We start from the raw sequence: 24706 nt of genomic DNA, 5'->3' as shown, positions 1-24706 counted from the left end.
GGCCCTTATTACAGGTATCACTACACGGTGAAAACCCTTATTATAGGTAGCACTTCACGTTGAAAATCAAGTGAAGTGAGTGTAGGTATTTATCACGAAAGTCGCTTCAGAGGAAAAAGTAATTACTTTTAGGAGCTTGTGGTTATTACGAACATCACATCATATTTTTTGGAAAAATGATTTTTTTCACTACAGTGACTACTTCAGTGTGCGTGATACTGGTAACAGGGAAAATCAAGTGAAGTGATATAAGTGTGAAGTGAAAGTGGAAGTGAGAACGGTTATTAGGGCCTGAAACTCTTTTTAAACGCCTGTAGACGACGAGACAATCAGTGGGAACGACTTGACAGGGTATTTTGATTATTAGAATGAAATGCAAAATCGCGGTTCTGCACATTAGGGAAAAAACCAAAATCCCGAAACGACATTATCACTCCTGTTGTCATTCAAATATTTTTGATAGATACGTAGATTGCAAACGAAAAATTCAGTGGCAAATATATACGGATATGTTCCATTTTGCTCGATCACCATTACATCGCCATATTGTTAGTGCCATGTGTGTGGGTACAGATGAGTTTATAATAATTCACGCATAGTATGCCATGACAACTGTAGTGGGGACGATGGCATTAGGTCAATCGAGTCATCGACCATTCATTCATTGCATCACGGACGGCTGCACAGGTAAGAAGTGATTCACTCTGGGTGATTCCGTGTACAAAGTAAAGTCTATTATTCACAATGGCGATCCTGCCAGGAGTTATTTCAGTTATTCAACATCAACGGAATCACCCAGATCGCAAAATATGTATAGATATTCGGCAGAAAAGAAATAGCCGACGAGAGATTGCGTAACATTAAATTATTAGAAAAGCGGATCAATATGGTCGCGCATTGGAAGCGGACCAGGAAGGTCGCGCATTGGAAGCGGACCAGGTAGGTCGCGCATTGGAAGCGGACCAGGTAGGTCGCGCATTGGAAGCGGACCAGGAAGGTCGCGCATGGGAAGCGGACTAGGAAGGTCGCGCATTGGAAGCGGACCAGGTAGGTCGCGCATTGGAAGCGGACCAGGTAGGTCGCGCATTGGAAGCAGACAAGAAAGGTCAAGCATTGGAAGCGGACCAGGAAGGTCAAGCATTGGAAGCGGACCAGGTAGGTCGCGCATTTGAAGCGGATCAGGTAGGTCGCGCATTGGAAGCGGATCATGTAGGTCGCGCATTGGAAGCGGACCAGGTAGGTCGCGCATTTAAAGCGGACCAGGTAGGTCGCGCATTTAAAGCGGACCAGGTAGGTCGCGCATTGGAAGCGGACAAAGAAGGTCGCGCATTGGAAGCGGACCGTGAAAAAATTGAGTAAGCGGACTGTAAACGTCGCGCACAAGAAAAACTAGCCACGTGGGCGCGCAAAATGAAAAAAGGTAATTTTAATAATCACGCTATTCAAAGTGAATCTTCAGATTGCGCACACCTGATTAATCATACATGATAACTAAACGAAAAAAACATAGCGAATGGTGGAATATATTCCGGATCGGTTGGCTGTCGAAGCGATTCAGATGATGAACCGATATCTGACGAATTAGTTGACCAGGCCGACATGGAGTCAGTACATGCAATAACGTGGTGCAATTCACGGCACGGACTGGAACACTTTCTACCTTACCATGGGGTCAGTGGCGTACCGAGGAAATTTGGCACCCGGGGCAAAATAAGATATGAGTGAAAAAAAAGAGATTTAGTGAGCAAAAATAAAAAAGCTGAATTCCATCTTCGGAAAGGTGACTTGGGCGAGCGAAAAAAAAGGTTTGTCGCCCCCCCTAAAAACGCTACGCCACTACATGGAGTGTAATTTTTCGTCAGCTAGCCCTTGGTTCTGACTAATAACACAGTGAGAATCCGATCGTTGCTGGATCATTAAAGGGTTGATGGCAAACAAACAAGTTCTTATACAAATGTTGCAGATTTTTGAACTGCAGCCACGGTAGAAAAACCGTTTATCTGCATGAGATTAAAATTTTTAACACAAGTGTTTGGATAACACGTAGAATGTTTATCAGAAATGTATTATTGTGCGCAGTGCCTTTCGGTCCATGTGGTACGTTCATTCTTTCAAATACAATAGGTATTTCTTTTTATTTATGAGAGGAAAATTCAAGCTTTGTTGCACTTTTTAAAGTTAGAGTCATAATTGCAAAAAAAAAAACGATAAACGGTAGAGACGACGATCGAAAGTAGACGACAAAATTGGGGATGTCGTAATATCGAGTAAGCAATTAATCCAGATAATCAAGTAACATGTAATCGATTAGTTTGGAACTAATTTACGAATATTAAATCAATTGAATCATTTGAAAAATAAACCGAGAAATAACAAAAACAGAACAGAGCTGCCTATGCTCAATATTTATCTGAATACATGTAAGATTTTTTGTCGTGAATACGACTTACTTTACTATGGGGTGCCTTTTCAAAATTTACCCTCTGAGAGAGTGATAAGTTTTTGATCGTGAATATCTATTGTTGTATCTAATTAATCAATATATCTCTTGCGACATGCCATCGGAAATATGATCACAATTTTATGATAAAATTTTCAGTTTTGTGACATAGTCTCAAATAAATCAAAATTAAACTTTTCTGTAATGTTTGGTACAAACGAGTATCAAAGAGGATAATTCATAAGCCGCGTTTGCCTTTCTCGTATTTATAAAGCTCATAGCTCAGTGATCTGTGATAGGATTTATATAATCTAACTACCAATAGAATCGAAATTTTTCAATTTAAACGTGTATAGCAAAAGCATTGAAGTATTTCAATAGTACACTATTGAAAAACCTGTCTCATTTGATCCACGTCAACACCAGCCAATCAGAACGCGTTCTAAGGAAGAGAACAAAATATCTGCTGCTGTACAACAAATCGTCCGGGAAAAATGTTCCGAAAAGTGGTGAATATCGCAGTGAGTTCCTCAATTTGGTCCTTCTGAATGCAAGAAACGAATCCCTACAGCATATTGATAGTTTCTTTCAATAAATTATGCAAATCCGAAATGAAATAATCGACATTAAAATTCTGTATGCGGCTATTTTTATAGCCGTTAGGACCGCCCATTAGTGAAAAAGCTACAAACGAAATCACATAAAAGGAAATCTCTTAACAAAAATTCAATCAGTTTGGATTCTATCGCCACTGCGAGCAGATGTGTTTTGTGTCGTCTGCACAACTAGTTTCGCTTTCGACAAGAGCGATTACGTCACAGCTGCCAGTCATTAGCATTGGGAAAAAAACAACGGTGGAGAGCATTGCACAATATCAGCCGTTCTAATGGCTCTAAAAGTTTTCTAAAGAACTATTAGGATTAGTTGTTCGCAAATCGTAGGGAAATATCCTCAGTTTACTGCAAATCAAGAACAGTTTGCTTAGATTTGTGCACTTTTCGCTGTGTGAAATTCACAGTAATCGAGATCAAGTGAAGCCTTCTTTGTTTTTGCGAAAAATGTTCCAGAGTTTAATGTCGTAGAGAATTACGCAATTCGACTCTTCTGAATGCTGGAAACGAATCCCTACAGCATATTGATAGTTTCTTTCAATAAAATATGCAAATCCGAAATGAAATAATCGACATTAAAATTCTGTATGCGGCTATTTTTATAGCCGTTAGGACCGCCCATTAGTGAAAAAGCTACAAACGAAATCAGGTAGAAACAAGCCTCTCAACAAAACTTGAATCAGTTTGGATTGTATCGCCACTGCGAGCAGATGTGTTTTGTGTCGTCTGCACAACTAGTTTCGCTTTCGACAAGAGCGATTACGTCACAGCTGCCAGTAATTAGCATTGGAAAAAAAAACAACGGTGGAGAGCATTGCACAATATCAGCCGTTCTAATGGCTCTAAAAGTTTTCTAAAGAACTATTAGGATTTGTTGTTCGCAAATCGAAAGGAAATATCCTCAGTTTAATGCAAATCTAGAACAGTTTGGTAAGATTTGTGCACATTTCGCTGTGTGAAACTCACAGTAATCGAGATCAAGTGAAGCCTTCTTTGTTTTTGCGAAAAATGTTCCAGAGTTTAATGTCGTAGAGAATTACGCAATTTGACTCTTCTGAATGCTGGAAACGAATCCCTACAGCATATTGACAGTTTCTTTCAATAAATTATGCAAATCCGAAATGAAATAATCAACATTAAAATTCTGTATGCGGCTATTTTTATAGCCGTTAGGACCGCCCATTAGTGAAAAAGCTACAAACGAAATCACATAAAAGGAAATTTCTTAACAAAAATTCAATCAGTTTGGATTGTATCGCCACTGCGAGCAGATGTGTTTTGTGTCGTCTGCTCAACTAGTTTCGCTTTCGACAAGAGCGATTACGTCACAGCTGCCAGTCATTAGCATTGGAAAAAAAAACAACGGTGGAGAGCATTGCACAATATCAGCCGTTCTAATGGCTCTAAAAGTTTTCTAAAGAACTATTAGGATTTGTTGTTCGCAAATCGTAGGGAAATATCCTCAGTTTACTGCAAATCAAGAACAGTTTGCTTAGATTTGTGCACTTTTCGCTGTGTGAAATTCACAGTAATCGAGATCAAGTGAAAACTTTCTTTGTTTTTGCGAAAAATGTGAAAAAGGTGAATGCTTGCATAATTATTACAATTGATATTCGGAAGTGTTATGGAACATGTCAGTTGTTTTCGTATTCACGACAACCAGTTATGTCTCTGACATTACCCACCCGCCTTTTTTTCATTTCGATAGACACTAACAAACCGGATCTTTTGCCAGATTTTCTATTCCGGGAGGACTATATTTTATTTTTTTAGGACTTGGCATCAAAAAAAACTAATCCACTATGTAGAATGTACTGATAACCAGCCCAGCAATTTTTATAGGTTTGACTGACTTTTTTACTTTTTACTCACGTGATAGGGTTTTTGTACCAAAGCCACCACATTATATTACGGTTTAACTGAAATCGTTAAAAATTCTCGCTGCGCGGTTCTATGCGGCGAATTTCAGGTTAGTGCTGCAGTGACAATATATTTTTTTAAGAAGAGGGTAGATGTGTGGGTACAGATGAGTTTATAATAATTCACGCATAGTATGCCATGACAACTGTAGTGGGGACGATGCCATTAGGTCAATCGAATCATCGACCATTCATTCATTGCATCACGGACGGCTGCACAGGTAAGAAGTGATTCACTCTGGGTGATTCCGTTTACAAAGTAAAGTCTATTATTCACACCATGAAAACTGGTTTATTCCTGCAATCAATATAATTAACCTAACTTGAAATAAACTGTTTTACTTATAATACATCTTTTAAAGTATTACCTGTTTGTTTATTATGCTGTGCATGGTGACTATTTCGTAGCAACCACAGCAGTGATGCTTGTAAAATATATTTTTATTATTACCTAGGGGTCTTTCAATACTTCGGTAACTGACAGTGATCGCGCATGAACACTTTTTATTGCGATTTTTCTTCGAAGTACCTGGTCGACGACACGACCTGCCACTCGCCTTCCAAAACTGTATCGTAAATTTGACTACCCCTCAGTAACTGGTAATGTCAAAACGAAATCGCATGAAAAAATTTTAAACTGGCATCACAAGTTGATAAATTATTGACTTGGAATAATAGTTACCTTGGTTACGCACTTTATAATGATTGCCAAAGAGAAGTAAATGTTTTTATATCTCCAACTTTCTCTTTCAATAACTTTTATTCTTATCTGTCTGAGGCAACATTTCGATCGTAGCGGACATTGTAACGATACCACCCACTGCTGAGTTATAGATCCGTTGTAGATTCATAGCTCGGCTCAAACCAACGAGGAGAACATGGGAATGAAACAACGAGCTATGCGCGGCCAATCAACTATGGAAATAAGCGCACTGCTGCCCCTATATAATGTTCGCCGATTTCTTTGGGGAAGGATTCCATCAGCAATCTTCGAATAAGGGTAAACTACCTGTTACGCAATCAACCGAGACAAGACTATTCGTTTCACGCTAAATCGTACTGCTCGAAAGATAGTCGGTTTGATCATAAGCCTTTCCTGTATCGGGTCAACTGCATCTAGTGGTTAATGTGTAGCGAAGAATAGCTGTAACAAGTTAATTGTCCATGTTCGTTGGGAAACGATAAATCTACAAATTTGGATCTCCGAACACAAAGTGTCTGTCGTTAATGTCATCGGGACGGATCATTGGTGGAGTCTTTCAACTACGATGGATAGAATTCCATTCGGGATACCGAAGCAAGTAGTGTATTAAGACGCTCATAGACTACGACAATCTGCAGATTTCGTCTGCAAAGTTTTCACCCAATGCAATGTACATTTGGCGGAAATATTGGTTGACACATTGAAACTGTGAGACTACTGTAATGATAAATGTTTCGGTTGGTTTATACTTTTGTTGATTGTTGATTCAATAAAATTTCGAAAATCGAGTTCATTTAAATATAATTCTACTCTGTTTTCAATTCCGTAGTTTGGAACTGCGACATCGTCATATCGATTGCCGCACCATTATTTTTCATCACATTGTTAACCATCACGTAATACTTCATTACGTTATGTTTCATGAGTCTCAAATATCACATCACTCTTTGAAGACTTTTCAATGTTGCGTTCTGCTGTGTTCATCAATAGTTTTCATTTGTTTGAATGCCTGACTCAAATGCATAAATTCTAGTTCCATATGACTCCAATGATTCGACAGAGCAGGTCATAATTTATTACGGGCAGTTGATACCACCTCATACATCGCAAAATTTCTTGAATTTATCTAGAATAGTGACTAATCTAAATAGAAACCTTATCATGGTCACATAAGTAGGATAAAGAATTTTCTTTTGAGCACAATGCCGAAGTAAGGAGATATCCTGGAGAGATTCTTTTAATGTGTGGATTCAAAAATTAAAATAAATTATAATTAGAAGATAATATGTATTGTTTTTTATCTGAAATTTAAACAATCACAGGCTTTTATCAGTCGACAGTTTTAGAAATAGTTTGAATTGGTTCGTTTGTTTATTTATTTTGGGGCTCCTTGGTAACTAGTTCATGGCAACTTAAACAGTGTTGCTCGGGAGGATTATTTTTATCATTATCAAGGGGTCGTTCTATTTGTGGTAACTGGCGGTAAATCGCACACGGACAATTTCAATGCTGTTTTTTCTTCGGAGTGCCTGGTCGTGTCATCGACCTGGTCGTGTCGTCGACCTGGTCGTGTCGTCGACCTGGTCGTGTCGTCGACCTGGTCGTGTCGTCGATTTAAGCGTATAGTTGAAATGACAATGGAAAACAGGCTACGGTTACTATGGTATTTTTCTCAGTGTACGATATCATTATGAAATTCCATATTCCCGGTTGATTTTCCAGAAGGCCGTAACAGCAAGTGACAGTTTCTCTTTGTTCACTCTCTCTTTCGATTATTGTGATGTGATCTAAAAAGATTTTCTTGGATTTTACAGTTCTGTTTGAAAGTCGAACGTTTCGAGCATCATTCTATGCAAAGAGTTAAGTGATAAACGTGTAAACCGCTTGGTATAATACACTCAAATAAAAGTTCACGTTCGATTCACTTGAAAAATCACGTAGAATGGTTTCAAATGTCAAATTGAATATTTTACGTGACGAAAATGAATGTTATACGAACATCCCCTAAAATGAATAGAGTCATCACATAAAGTTTACGTGAATTGACCAAACGTCAAACAATCTACGTGAATTTCCAGTGTGAAAAACTCGATTTTGAAAATGGCGAGCAGTGGCCCTCGAAGTGTAAGTAGTGTAAATATTTGCGAGAAAAGTTATTTAATTACAATTTTTTACTCCATCGACCGGACCATTCCAGTATGACAGTTTCCATGTGTTCAACTGGACCGAGTGCCTGCGTGAGTCCGGAAGTTTACCCGCGCCTGCCGAATGCTTCAAACAGGCCGTCGGTATGAAGCTAGAGACACTGGAAACATGTAATGCAACTTCAACCTGCATCGGTAGTGTTGTGGGAGTTCATGGATCTCGACTTCGGCTTCGGTTGGATGGCAGTGACAACATAAACGATTTCTGGAGGCTTGTCGATTTGAGATACCACGAAGTTATTAGTTGCTTTTTAAGCCATTGGAATTATATGACAATTTTCTGAAATAAATGTTTCATATTTCATGGCATTTTTCATTTCCCAGATTTATATTAAAATCTGGAATCTCCCTTTCGACTTCAACCAATATATGAAATAGTAATTTTCTGGTATCAAAATCACTGAAATAGTAATTTTCTGGTATCAGTCCATCACTCAAAATAATAATCATATTATAGTTACGTGAAAAGTTATGTGAATATTTTCCACCCTACTTTTCACGTAGGTTTTAATGGACTGGCATTTAAAAGCTGTTTAATGTATAATCCAGTAAAAGTTACTTGTTTCATAGGTAAAATGTAATGTACTGTTCATATCACATTTATCTATCAGATCATATCAAATTTTGATACCAGAAAATTACTATTTCATATATTGGTTGAAGTCGAAAGGGAGATTCCAGATTTTAATATAAATCTGGGAAATGAAAAATGCCATGAAATATAAAACATTTATTTCAGAAAATTGTCATATAATTCCAATGGCTTAAAAAGCAACTATCACACTTAAAACCATTTCTTGAGCTCGGCATAATAAAATGCCGAAACTGATCAGCAACACGTAAATTTGCTGATTGCTCAGTAATCAATACGCATGTTTCTGAACTTCGTTAAATGCATTCACTGATATTTCGGTAAAATGCATCACTTTGCCGAAATTTGGCATAATTGCTTGCTGAATTTATCAGTAAACAACAGATATGCCGACATCAGCAGAGACGTTTGCCGAGATTTCGGAATATGCGCTAGCTGTTGCCGAGATTCAGCACGACAGCTGTCATTTATTGCCGCGTTACATTTTCGCTTCGCATTGTGCGATTATTTTCTAATGAAATTCTCGAGTGAAAAAATGGAGAATCTTCGAAGAAGCGTGGAACCGTGTGGAAAGCGTCCTCGAGACAAAACTTTGGGGGATATGCGAAAAAATAACCCAATGCAAGGAATAATTCAATAGATCAAAGTAAGTTTATTCTTTGAACAATCCGTATATGCATCATTAAATATTGAACATTTTTGTAAGCCGAAAATCAATGCATATTTTTATTTTCATATTTCCAGCTCGACTCAAGGTGGCCGCATCTGGAAACGCCGCTTTTTATTTATGCTACATGTTTTCAGGTAGGCTTTAAGCACTACTGGCAACAAATTTGTAAGCCTCCTTTAAGTGTTAATAAAATGAATTTTTTATCCTGAATGGCGTGTTTATAATGTTGAGAAAATACAAAATTAATTGACTAGATTTTTAATTACTGATGATTCGGTAATTTATTTTTTTCATTTTTTCGTTTTATTGGATTGCCGAATATTCAGTGAACGTTTCACTGAGCAAACAGTAAATCTTATGCTGACGATTTCGGCAATATTTGACGTTTGTCAAATTTTAGGGTGCCGAGACGCTCAGTAATTTTATTTTTGCCGAGAGGGTTGCTGATTACTCGGCTGTGCGAATCTCGGCATTTTTTTGCCGAGACTCAGCTAAAAAAATTAAGTGTGTAATAACTTCGTGGTATCTCAAATCGACAAGCCTCCAGAAATCGTTTATGTTGTCACTGCCATCCAACCGAAGCCGAAGTCGAGATCCATGAACTCCCACAACACTACCGATGCAGGTTGAAGTTGCATTACATGTTTCCAGTGTCTCTAGCTTCATACCGACGGCCTGTTTGAAGCATTCGGCAGGCGCGGGTAAACTTCCGGACTCACGCAGGCACTCGGTCCAGTTGAACACATGGAAACTGTCATACTGGAATGGTCCGGTCGATGGAGTAAAAAATTGTAATTAAATAACTTTTCTCGCAAATATTTACACTACTTACACTTCGAGGGCCACTGCTCGCCATTTTCAAAATCGAGTTTTTCACACTGGAAATTCACGTAGATTGTTTGACGTTTGGTCAATTCACGTAAACTTTATGTGATGACTCTATTCATTTTAGGGGATGTTCGTATAACATTCATTTTCGTCACGTAAAATATTCAATTTGACATTTGAAACCATTCTACGTGATTTTTCAAGTGAATCGAACGTGAACTTTTATTTGAGTGATTAAAACCTACGCGAAAAGTAGGGTGGAAAATATTCACATAACTTTTCACGTAACTATAATATGATTATTATTTTGAGTGATAGAGATTCTGGCACAGATGTGGTACAGATAGATTTTTGCGTCGGAAAAAGATTTTTTAAAAAGCTGGCAACTCCGATTCCAATCGCGATTGTCTGACGTTACTTTGAACTGTCAACGAATTTTGTTCAATCGTGTCAGCTGCGGTCGTGTTAGAGCTATCGTATGATTTTTCCTGAAAATTTTGTGGTTTCTGTACCCGGCACTTACTTTTCGATTATTTCAACCAACATACGGGTTGACTAGTGGTACGATCCAGTGGTAAATCTGCAGTTCAGTATGTGCCAATGGCTAAATTCAGCGGAGTGTTCGATGTGAAGGAGCCACCACCATGGCAAAATTGCTGCTACTGTAGCGCTTCTTCGTCATCATTGTCTACCTCTTCCTCGGTTGCGATATCGGGACTTCATCAGCAACAGCAACATCAGCAGCAGCAGAACCATATACTGCTTGCCTTCAAAACACCAGTCGATTTCGCGAGGTGAGTTCGATATACTGTTTGCACAGTTTTAATTGGTGTAAATTGTTTTGGCCAACAGCTTGCTAGTTGCAGCAGCGTACGGTTTTGATTGATAGATTATTTGAACTATGCGTCTGATGATTGATATTACTTAAAATTTTCAAGTTGAAATAGATTTTATTAATATGAATATTCCCTGAATTAGCAAAAAGGACACCTATATAACCGAAACATTTTGCTTACAGACGTGGCAATGACTGTATAATAATACTGATTTGAGTTCTGGCCCCTTAAATTGATAAGCAATTTATATTTAAATTGATAGGTCTAGCTTGAGTTAAAATTTCAAACTTTCAACTTCTTTCGATTTCTAGACACTTGCGACAGTACCATTGCACCGTGGAGGGAGGTTCGTTCGTGTGTCGTTATGGCTACAACGGGGTCTGTTCTTCGTTACCTCTGGATGGCGTCAGCGATAGAGACTATGAGATGCATGTTAATCGCTGCCACGTAAATCAACAACAGAAGGAGGCCCAGATTAAATGGTCGGTGTTTTCGGCGGCACAGAATCTTCCGGCAGTGCTGAACGATCCTAGTCGGGGCAAGCAGACACATTTCTTTACGAAAAAATGGGGTGACGCCTTTGTCGAGCAGCAGGCTATCGGGACGTCTCCGCAGCTACCGGACATAAAGTGGGATCATTTTGATTTTTACCTGAAACGAATCGGAAAAAGATATCGCATTCATACGCGTATAGCAAAAACCGCACTACCGAGTGGTTCTAGTCCTAACCAACAGCAGCCAGTAGTAAGTGATCGTTTACCGAGTGGTGGAGTCGCCAATTTAAATGACATTCCGGAAATATTCCTGAAACACAACTTAGAACTGCACATTCCGGCATCGTTTACGGCCGTTTTTCCCGGAATCGAATACGCGGGGGAACAAGCGAAACAGTCGAGTAGAATGCTACAGGAAAAACTAAGCAATTACTTGGATATAGTTGAAGTGCTGATTGCAAAACAGGTTAGTAGTACAGCAGTTCGTTGCATTATCTTTGTGCACATTGCTTGGAACCTTTTGTTTTCTATCGTAGGTTGCGGAAAAGTCGTCGGCCTTCTTTCATGCAATGACTTCGCAGGACGCCATAATGGAACAGATGCGCGAAGCGGTAATGCATGTGGCACGGTTGCGATCGAGGCTTGAGCAAATTGACAACATGATCGTGCGCGAATCTCTGCAGATCATTAGCCTAGAGCGGACCCGTTCGAACAAAACGATTGTCCTGGACCGGTTGAAGTTGATGTCGACGGTGCACCAGACGCAGCCTATGATTCAACTGTTGCTCAGCACGCAGGATTATGTGGCCGCTCTGGATCTGATCGGGACGACACAGGAAATTCTAAGTCAGGAATTGATTGGACTGAATTGCTTTCGTCATTTACCGTCTCAGTTGAACGAGATGGAACGTTTGATTGACAAAATGCTAACGGCAGATTTTGAACGGTATTCGACGGCGGATCTGAATCGACCTTTGCGTACCGCCGCCGAGCATGCGCCGGAACGTGTGCTAGAGGAAGAAAAGCTTATCTGTATAATCTCGGGTTTATTGAGGAAGCGAAGTTTGGACTTTGTTGATACGTACAAGGAAGAGGCGATCACCACTGTTCGAGCAATCGTGAAACAAATGCTTATTGAGGTACTAGCCTCGGGAGATGCGGAGGTATGTTTGACCGGATCCGGTGAGGAAGCGCAAAGTTTAACCTTTTCTGATTGGATTGCACTGCTGGAAACGGCAACGGGAACGTTGGTTAGACTGCTCCAGCGAGTTCGTGCTGTGCACGACGTGATGCAGCAGACAGCCGATGCCAGTGCCGGGAAAATAACCGAAGATGTCAGTTTTATCGACACCGAAGCGTTCCTGAGCGTGGAGGATCATCAAGTTGTGCGAGCGAAGTTGACGAATTTGCTGCACTCGGTGTGTAACTATTGTCACGAAAGGTGTGCCAATCTAGTGTCCAATCAAAGTTTGGAGAAAAGTTCGCCCACAGCAGATGAGATTGCGAAATTTGTAGAACTTGTGACAGGTTTTTGTGAGCGAAGTGAACACCTCTGTGGAATACAAAGTCCATCGTTGAGGCTAGCTCTGCGGGTGCATAGTACACGATATGCCGTAAAGTTCCATTCGGAACGGAAGTCCAAGTTATCGCTCCTCTTGGATAGTGAACGATGGAAACAAGCTGAAGTTCCGTACGAATTCCAGAAAATGATCGAAAGTATTGCTAAAGAAGACTTCCTGTGGACAAAAAATGTCGATTCTAATGGCGTCTCGATTCCCTCTCCGGGTCCACAACCGTTTTTACTGGTCGAGGGTCAACCTTACGCGGTGGTTGGTGCCGCTTTACTGCTCGTTCAGATAATCGGAGAATATTGTCGCTGTGCTTCTCAACTACCGATCATTGCATCGTCGCTGGCTCGAAATGTGATCGACCTGCTGCGAACATTCAATTCGCGCTCATGCCAACTAGTCTTGGGAGCTGGTGCGCTTCACGTTGCCGGTCTCAAAATCATTACCAGCGGTAATCTGGCTCTAGTATCCCGTGCGCTTCAACTAGTCCTGTGGCTTTTGCCGCGCGTAAAACGTCACTTCCAAACGCTTGAATCGAATGGTTCCAACAGCATCCTTAACGGGTATGAGGCAATCGAGCGTGACTTTACGTCCCACGTGAAAGAGCTGGAAAACAAAGTGCTGACGATCGTTTGTGATGTCGTGAACGGACAGCTAGGTAACTGGGATGCCCGTCCGCCCGTTCCCTCGCAGCCATTTCGCAACATTAGCCGGCAGTTTATCAAACTGCACGAAGTGATAGCACCGGTCCTGCCCGACAAACAGGTCGCTGCCATCTATCGAGTGGTGCACAAAAACTTCAAAGATAAACTACGGGAACAACTACTACGGAACAACATCACAAACAATGGTGGACCGCAGCACGGGACGGTCGTGTCGGAGCTGACATTCTACATGGAAACGCTGCGTACGCTCAAAGCACTGCCGGACGATGAGCTGTGCGATGAAACGTTGGATGATATTTGGCTGAAGTAGTGCGATTCGTGCGAGTCTTAGGCTAAGCCTTACTGTAAGTAGCTTCTTCACGATTTCGTCGTTTTTGTGCAAGTACCTAGTAGGTAGTAAAGATAACTATATATTTTTTATGATACTGAAAATATCTGTTGTGTTGAAGCGTGTACCAGAGAAACCAGATCTTGTGTAAACTGTTTATTTTTGTTTTAGATTCGATTGCTTGTTTCATTATGTGATTCATATTTTAAAATCATTCAGTACATTCCTTGTTATTCGAGAAGAGAGTGGGTCATTTCTTCAAAAGTGATTCCGCCGAATGGGTTTTTTTCGCGGAATGGTTTTCTTTTGCGGAATGGTTTTTTTTATTGTTGAAAGTTGTTTTGTCAGGATATACGTTATTTTGTGTAAGTTTATTTGTCTTGAATTCGTTAGGTATATTTTTTTTATGTAACGTCATTTGGTATAAAGGAGCCTCACTCTAATCCATGGTGTTAATACATGAGATAATCAATTAAACTGAGATAGGCCAAATGAAACAAGCATGTCACTTTATTTTATGTCAAACGAAAGTTATAGCAAAAAAACTTATGCCAAATAACGTACATCCTTTTTTTCCGAACGGTTCATTTCTTCACAATACTTCGTTACGTTTCACAGAACTCAAAATTTAAAAAAGCATTCGGGAGTTAGAAGTTTTAATAAATCATATATGTTGTTGTTTCTGTATCATTGTAATTTATCAGTTTTGTAAAAAATGGCAAAGGAGAGAGAATTTTTTTTCATTTTTTTTTAAAATAACTATTTGAATATGAGTTAAAATTAAATTATTAAGATTTAAATTGGATGTTCAGCCACAAGTGGTGACTTTTCAGCCCTATTATATATATGATTTGGTTGTTACCATGAGGACATCATTCGCTTCCGCAATTCTGAGATTTTTGTGTAGGGAAAATTCTAAACCTACTTGTATTGTGTAATGGGGAAAAGGAACTTATATACTATTTTACTAACTAATGCAGAGAGCGAATCGATTCAATTGAAGATTGCATCGATTTTTGTCGGAATTACATCTAATTATTCTATATTTGTGAGTCTGTGTAACTCATTTGTACTAAACCAGGGAGGACGCTTCAAAATCATTTTCAGAATTTTATTCTGAATCCTTTGAATCGCTTTCTTCCTGATGGAACAACAACTTGATCAAATTGGTACTGCATAACGCATGGCTGGTCTGAAAATTTGTTTATAAATTAACAATTTGTTTTTAGACAGAGCTTAGAATTTCTGTTTATAAGAGGATATAAGCATTTAATATACAGGATCCGCCATGTAAATTTTTTTTAAACATGCAATAAAACACAAACGATTGATCCGATTTCAAAATTATTTTTTTCATATTAAAATACAATCCTTCCGGTTAATTGTGGAATATAATTTCATTCAAATGGCTGCCTCGGCTGGCCTTGCAGTACGCCATACGGTCGGTCCAGTTTTTTAGTACATTTTCGATTGTATGCAGCTTTATTTCAGCTATGGCTGCACGAATGTTGTCCTTCAAGGCTTGAATTGTCTCTAGCTTGTCCACATAACACTTATCTTTGACAGCCCTTCAAAGATAATAGTCTAACGGCGTCAAATCACAGCTCCGAGGCGGCCAAACTACATCCGAATTTCGACTGATAATTCGTTCTTCGAAGACTGTGCGCAGAAGATCGATCGTAGCGTTGGCTGTGTGGCACGGAGCGCCGTCTTGTTGGAACCAAATGGTGTTCAAGTCTTCCTCTTCAAGTAGCGGGAAGAACCAATCGCTAATCATGGCGCGGTAGCGCTCGCCATTTACCGTAACGGTGGCTCCTGCCTCATTATCGAAAAAAAATGGCCCAATGATGCCGCCAGACCAAAATCCGCACCAAACCGTCACTCTCTGAGGATGCATCGGCTTCTCCATGATAACGTGCGGGTACCCATCCGTCTCTCAGATGCGCCGAGATGAAATGTGCCTCATCCGAGAAGATGATTTTTTGGTAAAAATCGGCGTCTTCTTCAAGCTGATCCCAGTTCTCACTATTTTCACGCGTTCCTCAAGCGTAAACACAACCATTTGCGTTCAGCGGAAGGATATAACTAATGGCGTTTTCGTTTTAATTTGCACTGCATTTTAATTTGCACTGCAATTAACGATTCCATTGCACAGAGCTACACCAAACTTTTGATGAGTGCTACACCAGTGGTATCGGTGCAGAAAAAGTGTAGCACTGGTGTAGTGCAATTGGTAAAAACGAACGGTTTAGGTTCAGATTTCGATACACCGGTGTAGTGCAATTTAAAAACGAAACGACATAAGTTTCTGTCAAATCAGAAGTGACATTAAGGTTACCAATGACGAAATAACCGCTAGTTAAAAAAAAGTTAGATGGCGGACCCTGTATTTATTACACTTTGCCTGGATTCCTTCAATGTGATTCTTGAGAGTGAGTTTTTTGTCATATGTTAAACCAAAGACATCATACTAACAAGATATCCAGCTCTCACATTTCCCGAACAAATCATAGGCAACATCCATTTTTGCGAGCATGTCGCCCTCAGGTGAGTCCGCATCGAATCTCCTACATAGAAGTAGAGGAGAGAAATGTCAAATTCGTGCGCGCCAAAATAGCAGGCCATACAATTGACATGATATGCTGAATGTGATGCTCTTGGCTTATGAGGAAAGATAATTAATTGCGGGCCGGCGAACGACCGCAACTTGGTTAAAGCCGGGTATAAATAAACGATATAAAAAAATGCGGTTTTGCAGCATTTTGTTTAATTTTATATTTTGACAGATAATCACTGAAAATATTTAAACTTCTTTGTAGGCGACTGTAGATCACTCTTAGATTTCTACCTGTGGCTAACAAACTTGTGTCGTCACAGAATAGCGATTTCTGACAACCAACGGGTAGATTTGGAAGATCAGAAGTGAAAATATTATACAAGATTGGAGCTACGCTCGAACCCTGCGGAACACCGGCTCGTACGGGTAGCAATTCAGATTTACAATTCTGATAGCTAACCTGAAGAGTACGATCAGTTAAATAATTTTGAATCATTTTGATCAAATGAATAGGAAACTGGAAATCAGACATTTTTGCTATTAAACCTTTGTGCCAAAAACCTGAATAGTACGATCAGTTAAATAATTTTGAATCATTTTGATCAAATGAATAGGAAACTGGAAATCAGACATTTTTGCTATTAAACCTTTGTGCCAAAAACTGTCGAATGCCTTTTCTATGTCTAGAAGAGCAATTCCAGTGGATAACCCAGAAGATTTAATTGCTTTTATCATGTTCGTTACTCTGACAAGTTGATGAGTAGTTGAATGTTCATGACGAAATCCAAACTGCTCTGGTAAAAAAATTGAATTCTCATTCATACGAGACATCATTCTCAACAAGATAATTTTTTTCAAAAAGTTTACTGATAGAAGAAAGTAAGCTAATTGGTCGATAACTTGATGTTTCTGCTGGATTTTTATCACGTTTGAGGATAGAAATTACTTTAGCGTTTTTCCATCTTTTTGGGAAGTAAGCTAAAAAAATTTTAACCAGGAGTCTCAAGGCAACATCGGGAAGATTTTTAATAAGAATATTAAAGATTCCATCATTACTAGGAGCCTTCATGTTTTCAAGTTTCATAATGATTGACTTAATCTCATCAAAATTCGTCTCAATAATGTCATTTAGTAATAATACTTGAGTTAAAATATGATCATATTTCAGTGAGACTTTATTCTCAATAGGACTCACAACGTTCAAATTAAAATTGTGGACACTTTCGAACTGCTGAGCAAGTTTTGAGCTTTTACCCTTGGCATCTTAGAGCTTAAGCAGTGTGCCTTAATATTATATTATATTATTGAATAAAAAAAAAAAAAAAAAAGTTTTGAGCTTTTTCGTCATTTGTAAGAAGTATTTGATTTCCTTCGTTGAGAGCAGGAATTGGTTTCTGAGGTTTCTTAAGAACATTAGAAAGTTCCCAAAAAGGGTTAGAATAAGGTTTAATTTGTCCATCTTCTTTAGCGAAATTTTCATTTCGCAAAAGAGTAAATCTGTGTTTAATTTTTTTTTGTAAATCCCTAACTATGTTTTTCATAGCAGGATCACGAGAACGTTGATATTGTCGTCGACGAATAGTCTTCAACCGAATGAGCAGTTGAAGATTGTCATCGATGATAGGAGAATTTAATTTAGTTTGAGCTTTGGGAACTGAAAGATTTCTAGCCCTACGTTGACTATGAGTATTGTTGAAAGAGCGCATTATTCTGTGAAATTTAAAATTGTTCTTATTTTTTTTATTTTGAGGTACGTAAAAAGTGTCCGAAGACTGACTCAGGGAAGTATGGAAAAATTGCGGCAAAGTTAGTATTCGTGGATGCGAGCTACACTGTATAAAGACTGTACAAGAAAAAAAATGAACACCGAAAATCCATTTTAAGTCGTATATTTTTGAAATTTCTCGGGAATAAACACCTTTTTAGCTTGTGCAAAGTTGTTGGTTTATTCAACTAGGTTGTTGTTCAGGGTTGGTTTATTCAATCTTTTCTCCTAGGTAAAATACCTGTATCTTGGACTTAACTTACTCTTACTCTTACTCTTTCAGTCGTAGACCACGCGGGTCTCTGCTGTATACAGGAGGCGTTTCCATTCAACTCGGTTCATGGTTGTTCGCAGCCAGCCTCGGTAGCTGCGACTGGTGCAGTTCATGGTTCATTCGCCTTCTCCACGTACCGTCTTCCATCCGAACTCCGCCGAAGATGGTTCGCAACACCTTCTGTTCAAAAACACCTAGTGCGCGTCGATCCTCCGCAAGCATTGTCCAGGACTCGTGCCCGTAGAGAATAACCGGTCTAATCAGCGTTTTGTAGATAGTTAACTTCGTACGACGACGAATTTTGCTCGATCGAAGCGTCCTGCGCAGTCCAAAGTAAGCACGATTTCCTGACAATATTCGTCTCTGAATTTCTCTACTGGTGTCACTATCGGCAGTCGCCAGTGAGCCCAAGTACACGAACTCGTCGATCATTTCGATTTCATCACCACCAATCAGAACTCGTGATGGGTGGCTGACGTTATCTTCTCTCGAGCCCCTTCCTTTCATGTACTTTGTCTGTGACACAGTGATGTCTAGTCCGATCCGCTTGGCCTCAGCTTTTAGTCCGATGTACGTATCTTCCATCTTATCAAAGTTGCGTGCTATAATATCAATATCATCAGCGAAACCAAGTAGCTGGACGGACTTTCTGAAAATCGTGCCACTCGTGTCTATCCTCGCTCTTCTTATCACACCCTCCAAAGCAATGTTGAATAGCAGACACGAAAGGCCTTGCCGTAGCCCTCTGCGAGTTTCGAAGGGACTCGAGTTTATCCCCGATACTCGAACAACGCACATCACTTGATCCATCGTAGCCTTGACCAATCGTATCAGTTTGTCCGGGAATCCGTAGTCGTGCATGATTTTCCATAGCTGATTTCGATCGATTGTGTCGTAGGCTGATTTGAAATCGATGAATAAGTGACATATTGTATTCGCCCATAAATCCTGCCTGATAACAGTTCGGCTGAAAAGTTCGTATCGTTTAATAGAAACACACATTTTTTTGCCAAAATTCGTTTTTATTATTCAACATAATTGCCATCAGAGGCGATACAGCGATTATAGCGATCTTCCAACTTTTCGATACCATTTTTGTAGTACGATTTGTCCTTTGCCTCAAAATAGGCCTCAGTTTCAGCGATTACCTCTTCATTGCTTCTAAATTTTTTACCAGCGAGCATTCTCTTGAGGTCTGAGAACAGGTAAAAGTCATTGGGGGCCAAATCTGGAGAATACGGTGGATGAGGGAGCAATTCGAAGCCCAATTCGTTCAATTTCAGCATGGTTTTCATCGACTTGTGACACGGTGCATTTTCTTGATGAAACAAAACTTTTTTCTTCTTCAAATGAGGCCGTTTTTTTTGAAATTTCGTCCTTCAAACGCTCTAATAACGCTATATAATAGTCACTGTTGATGGTTTTTCCCTTTTCAAGGTAGTCGATGAAAATTATACCATGCGAATCCCAAAATACAGCCGCCATAACCTTACCGGCCGATTGTTGAGTCTGTTGAGTCGGTTCATCGCGTGCAGTCCACTCAGCTGACTGTCGATTGGACTCCGGAGTGAAGTGATGGAGCCATGTTTCGTCCATTGTTATATATCGACGACAAATATCGGTTTTATTTCGATATAACAGCGATAAACACTATTCAGAATCATCAATTCAATGTTGTTTTTGATCGATTGTGAGCTCACGCGGCACCCATTTTGCACAAAGCTTTCTCATATCCAAATATTCGTGAATAATATGTCCAACACGTTCCTTTGATATCTCTAGGGTGTCAGCTATCTCGATCAACTTCACTTTACGGTCATTGAAAATCATTTTGTGGATTTTTTCACGTTTTCATCGGTAACAGCCTCTTTTGGACGTCCACTGCGTTCATCGTCTTCGGTGCTCATATGACCAGTACGAAATTTTGCAAACCACTTACGAATTGTTGCTTCGCCCGGTGCAGAGTCTGGATAACACTCATCAAGCCATTTTTTGGTATCGACGGCACTTTTTTTCATCAAAAAGTAGTGTTTCATCAACACACGAAATTCCTTTTCTTCCATTTTTTTTCACAATAACAAAAGTAGCTTCACTCAAAATGCAATATCTCACAAACTAATAATCAGGCAGCTGTCAAATTTATACACGTATCTTTTGAAGGTTGATACTAACTGAAAATGGTATGGATTTAATTCTAGTGGCGCCCTCTCATAGAAACGATACGAACTTTTCAGCCGATCTGTTATTGTCCCACGAATTCGTTTGCAATCGGTGACAGTCGACGGCATAAGATTTGGGAGAGTACCTTGTAGGCGGCGTTCAGCAGAGTTATGCCGCGGTAATTGCAGCAATCCAGCTTGTCGCCCTTTTTGTAGATGGGACACACGATTCTTTCCATCGCTTCCTCCAGTAAAATCTCGTCCTCCCAGATCTTGGTAACGACCCAGTGCAGTGCTTTCACTAGTGCATTACCACCGTGTTTTAGTAGCTCGCTTGGTAGTTGGTCAACGCCAGCGGCCTTATTATTTTTCAACCGGTTTACACCTCCTCCACTTCTTGGAGGTCTGGGACCGGTAGTCTACCGTCCTCCGCACGGGTTCCCAAGTTCGTTACCGCGCCGCCACTTTCGTATTCCGCCACATCGTCATTGAGGTGCTCGTCGAAATACTGCTGCCACCGCTCGATCACCTCACAGTCGTTCGTGAGAAGATCCCCGTTGGTGTCCTTGCACATATCGGCCTGTGGCACATGGCCTCTGCGCGAACCGTTCACCTTCTCGTAGAACTTCCTTGTGTCATTAGCTCGGAACAGCTGTTCCATCGCTTCGCGATCTCGGTCTTCCTCTTGACACTTTTTTCTACGGGATACCGAGTTTAGTCTGTTCCGCGCCTGTCTGTATCGCTCCTCGTTTGCTCTCGTCCGGTGTTGCAGCTTGCTCGCACAAGCTGCATTCTTCTCGGCCACTAACTGTTTACATTACAGTCGTTCCTTACGTTCGGAGACGTCATACCTAGCGTTGCTGATGCAGTGCTACCTATGGCAGAACGGATGTCTCTCCAGCCATCTTCAAGAGTAGCTGCACCAAGCTGCTCTTCCGTTGGTAGTGCTACTGCCAACTGCTGCGCGTAATCTTGAGCTACTCCAGCATCCCGGAGCCGCGCGATGTTAAACCGCGACGTTCGGTTTCGACGTTGGATAGCCACCGTCGAAAGTTTTGAGCGCATGCATACAGCAACCAAGTAGTGGTCCGAATCTATATTCGCACTGCGGTAGGTGCGAACATTGTTGATGTCCGAGAAAAATTTTCCGTCGATCAAAACGTGGTCGATTTGGTTTTCGGTCTGTTAGTCAGGTGATCTCCAGGTAGCTTCTGACTACCATTCCTCGAGAGGCCGCAAAGTTGACACATCGTTGGCCGTTGATATTCAATGCGGCATGCAGGCTGTTCGGCTCAATTACTGGTCGGTACATTGCCTCCCTTTCTACCTGGGCATTCATGTCACCGATGACAATGTTTACGTCTCTACGTGGGCAGCCGTCATAGTCTTGTTCCAGCTGCACGTAGAACGCTTCTTTCTCGTCATCGGGTCTCCCTTCGTGTGGGCAGTGCACGTTAATGATGCTGTAATTGGAAAAACGGCCTTTAATTCTCAACTTACACATCCTAGCGTTGATCGGCTGTCACCCAATCACTCGCTGACGCATCTTGCCCAGCACTATAAAGCCAGTTCCCAGCTCGTTCGTTGTGTCACTGCTTTGGTAGAAGGTAGCCGCTCGATTGCCGGCTTTTCCACACCTTCTGTCCCGTCCAACAAAGCTCATGCAGCGCTACGACGTCGAAGCTGCGAGTATTTAGTTCGTCGTATATTATCCTGTCGCAGCCTGCAAAACCTAGCGACTTGCAGTTCCATGTTCCAAGTTTCCAATCGTAGTCCTTATTTCGTCGCGTGGGTCTATGCCGATTGTTCCGGGTCGTATTCTCTCCTGTATTATTTGTAATGATTATTTTACGCGCGGCTTATTAGGCCTACGCCAACCCCCTGTCTCGCCGGAGGATCATCGTAAATAAGACTAAACGACGTAAAGTGCCGCTTTTGAGTTCAGTGCGACCGCGATATTTTCGGCATGCTGCGTTCACCTAACTGAGCGTTAATTTCAAAAAGGCGACGCGACGGTGTATTTCGCTGGAACAAAATTTACTCAACCGAATTGATGGATTATTCTGATATCGGGTTGCCATAAACTTATTTGCTTGTATGCAAATTCTTATTTTGACATTCATTTATTGTTTTCTTATCGATGTTTAGTTGGGTATTGCTAGAAGTTAAATAATACCATATATGTTTCCGTTCTGTGGTTAGGGTCTCTGGTACACGATAATAAATAGTTATGATTCATATGGTTTCATTATACTTTTGCCACTATAAACCTATGTATTGTTAAAACTAATTTGCCAAACATAAACATAACCATTTCGTAATGCAGGATTAAGTATAGTACTAGTTAATAAGGATAAGCTGCTTATGTTTCTATATTTATCCAACATTGTTGGCAAAGTGACGAGTGTAGCGAGTATTACATTAAATCAGACGCACTAGAATTGTTATACACGAACGAGTTTAGCAGAGCGAGTGAGTTTAGTTTCTCCGTAGTTGAAATGATCATTCGATTGTCGAGTAATTTCCAATGCACATTCAACAATTGCTATTGACTAGCATTTTCGTTAACTGAGTCAGTAAATATGAGGGCAACTCTTCCGTTTATTAATAGTACTAAGTAAAATTTTTGCGGTCGTTTGAATGACGTCTGATGAGTATAATTGACGAATGGCGGCACGATAAGCTTAAATATAGGGATCGACATGTAACTATTTATCTGCGGCGGTATATGTAGTTTTGAAATTAATATCCGAAATCCACTTTCTAGAGCCGAAAGCAATCAATAAAGCATTATTCAAATGATTATGATGAAACTTTGCATTCAATCGCCCGTAATCATTAGGCTCCCTTAAAAGTTGTCAACAAAATGGTGGTCTATTGTTTTCAAAAGTCAATCGCCATTTCTTGAACGTTGGGTTTAATTCATCCATCGTTGAATTTCGGAGCCTAAAGTTTCAAGCGATGAAAAGCCAATCTGATAGAATTATATAAAACTACTACTAGGATGTATTCGGTGAAAATGGGTATGGGGTATGGGGTATGGTATGAAAATCTTCTAAAATGAGTTGTGATTTACAAAATGTTTTATTCAATTTCGTCTCCCATGCCAAATACCCGCACCTTGATTTTCACTTCTTCACTCAAATTTTGTATGACCGATTTTCTCAGTATTTTCCTTCAACTTACCCTAATTTTGTGCAACTCCAGCAACTGTTTTATTAGTTTTGGATCGTTCGTATTCACAATTGGCCAGATTTTTTTTTCAATTGAGTGAAGTACCGGTTAATTTGGTTGGTTCATATATTTTGGCACAATATTGACTCCGTTTGTTCGTTACTACTTCAATAGGTTTCGAGTGTAGTGTCAAGATGCTACATCGAGACAAAACAGTGTTGATCCACTGTGATCCCGTAATAATGACAAGAGACGGCTTGGCAAGGCACTCTTCCGTGCAAATCACATCGAATTATGAATAGAGCGCTTATTTCTCCACATCAGCCAATCGCTTGTCAGGTCAGGATTTTTTTTTTCAATTTTAATAATTTATTTCGAGCATCCTCCGGAACATCAAAGTTGGATTTAGTAACGGATGATATTTGCTCAGGAATTTGACGGCATTGACGTAAGTTTCGTCTGAACTGAATTCTTTAGCTACATCTCGAAATGACATGTTTTGACCGTACATGAACTATTGCATCTCATTCCTGGCCAGTCGATTGGATCACTTTTATGATAAAATCCTTCCTTCCTTTAATCACTCAGATGCTCATTGAAAGTTTTAATCACATGAGATGCAGTTATATTTGTAGCGATCCACTGCAGATGCATCAAATTCCTTCACAGATAATTTCTTGTTTCGACTACGTGACGGGAACTACTCTATGAATAACATATGTGAACAATAACAGTTTTCTAAAATTTCCAGGTTTGCTTCTCATACAGTTCAACAGTTACAGGAGCTTTTTGGTGTGCCATTTTTGTCGAATACACCCTTTAACTGTAACAATCCTTCTTGAACTGGATTTTAACATCTTAATTTAGCACATCACGGTAAATGGAAATCAAGTCAAAGCCTGATTGGAAACAGTTTTGA

At 40.1% G+C, this 24706-nt stretch overlaps 2 protein-coding genes and 1 long non-coding RNA gene across 3 annotated transcripts; 2 read left to right on the top strand and 1 right to left on the bottom strand.

The window, feature by feature from the left end:
- Window positions 1-868: 868 nt before the first annotated feature.
- LOC131429130 (arp2/3 complex-activating protein rickA-like) lies at window positions 869-1249 on the bottom strand. The gene has a single exon (XM_058593175.1). It carries the CDS (start codon window positions 1247-1249, stop codon window positions 869-871), a length of 381 nt encoding a protein of 126 aa, XP_058449158.1.
- A 7413-nt stretch (window positions 1250-8662) lies between these two features.
- On the top strand, window positions 8663-9349 carry LOC131432484 (uncharacterized). The gene is made up of 2 exons (XR_009229876.1): window positions 8663-9115; window positions 9214-9349. It is a non-coding gene; the product is annotated as an uncharacterized LOC131432484 (long non-coding RNA).
- A 1063-nt stretch (window positions 9350-10412) lies between these two features.
- Window positions 10413-23328, top strand: LOC131427568 (vacuolar protein sorting-associated protein 54). Its single transcript, XM_058590883.1, has 3 exons — window positions 10413-10761; window positions 11115-11763; window positions 11834-23328. The coding sequence occupies exons 1-3, from the start codon at window positions 10568-10570 to the stop codon at window positions 13838-13840; spliced, it is 2850 nt and encodes a 949-aa protein (XP_058446866.1). The 5' UTR covers window positions 10413-10567; the 3' UTR covers window positions 13841-23328.
- Window positions 23329-24706: the final 1378 nt, after the last annotated feature.

Source organism: Malaya genurostris, chromosome 2 (genome assembly GCF_030247185.1).
Source record: "Malaya genurostris strain Urasoe2022 chromosome 2, Malgen_1.1, whole genome shotgun sequence".
In the NCBI taxonomy this organism is placed as follows: domain Eukaryota; kingdom Metazoa; phylum Arthropoda; class Insecta; order Diptera; family Culicidae; genus Malaya; species Malaya genurostris.
Note: the sequence above shows the minus strand (reverse complement) of the source record. Positions and strands in the feature narration are given on the sequence as shown.

What these genes read in the sequence shown, in the direction of transcription:
- LOC131429130 (XM_058593175.1), bottom strand. Translation starts at nt 1,249, where the DNA reads ATGCGCGACCTACCTGGTCCGCTTCCAATGCGCGACCTACATGATCCG.
- LOC131427568 (XM_058590883.1), top strand. Translation starts at nt 10,568, where the DNA reads ATGGCTAAATTCAGCGGAGTGTTCGATGTGAAGGAGCCACCACCATGG. An exon ending in ACACCAGTCGATTTCGCGAG is followed by an intron (nt 10,762 to 11,114) that starts GTGAGTTCGATA and finishes TTCGATTTCTAG; the next exon opens with ACACTTGCGACAGTACCATT. An exon ending in AAGTGCTGATTGCAAAACAG is followed by an intron (nt 11,764 to 11,833) that starts GTTAGTAGTACA and finishes TTTCTATCGTAG; the next exon opens with GTTGCGGAAAAGTCGTCGGC.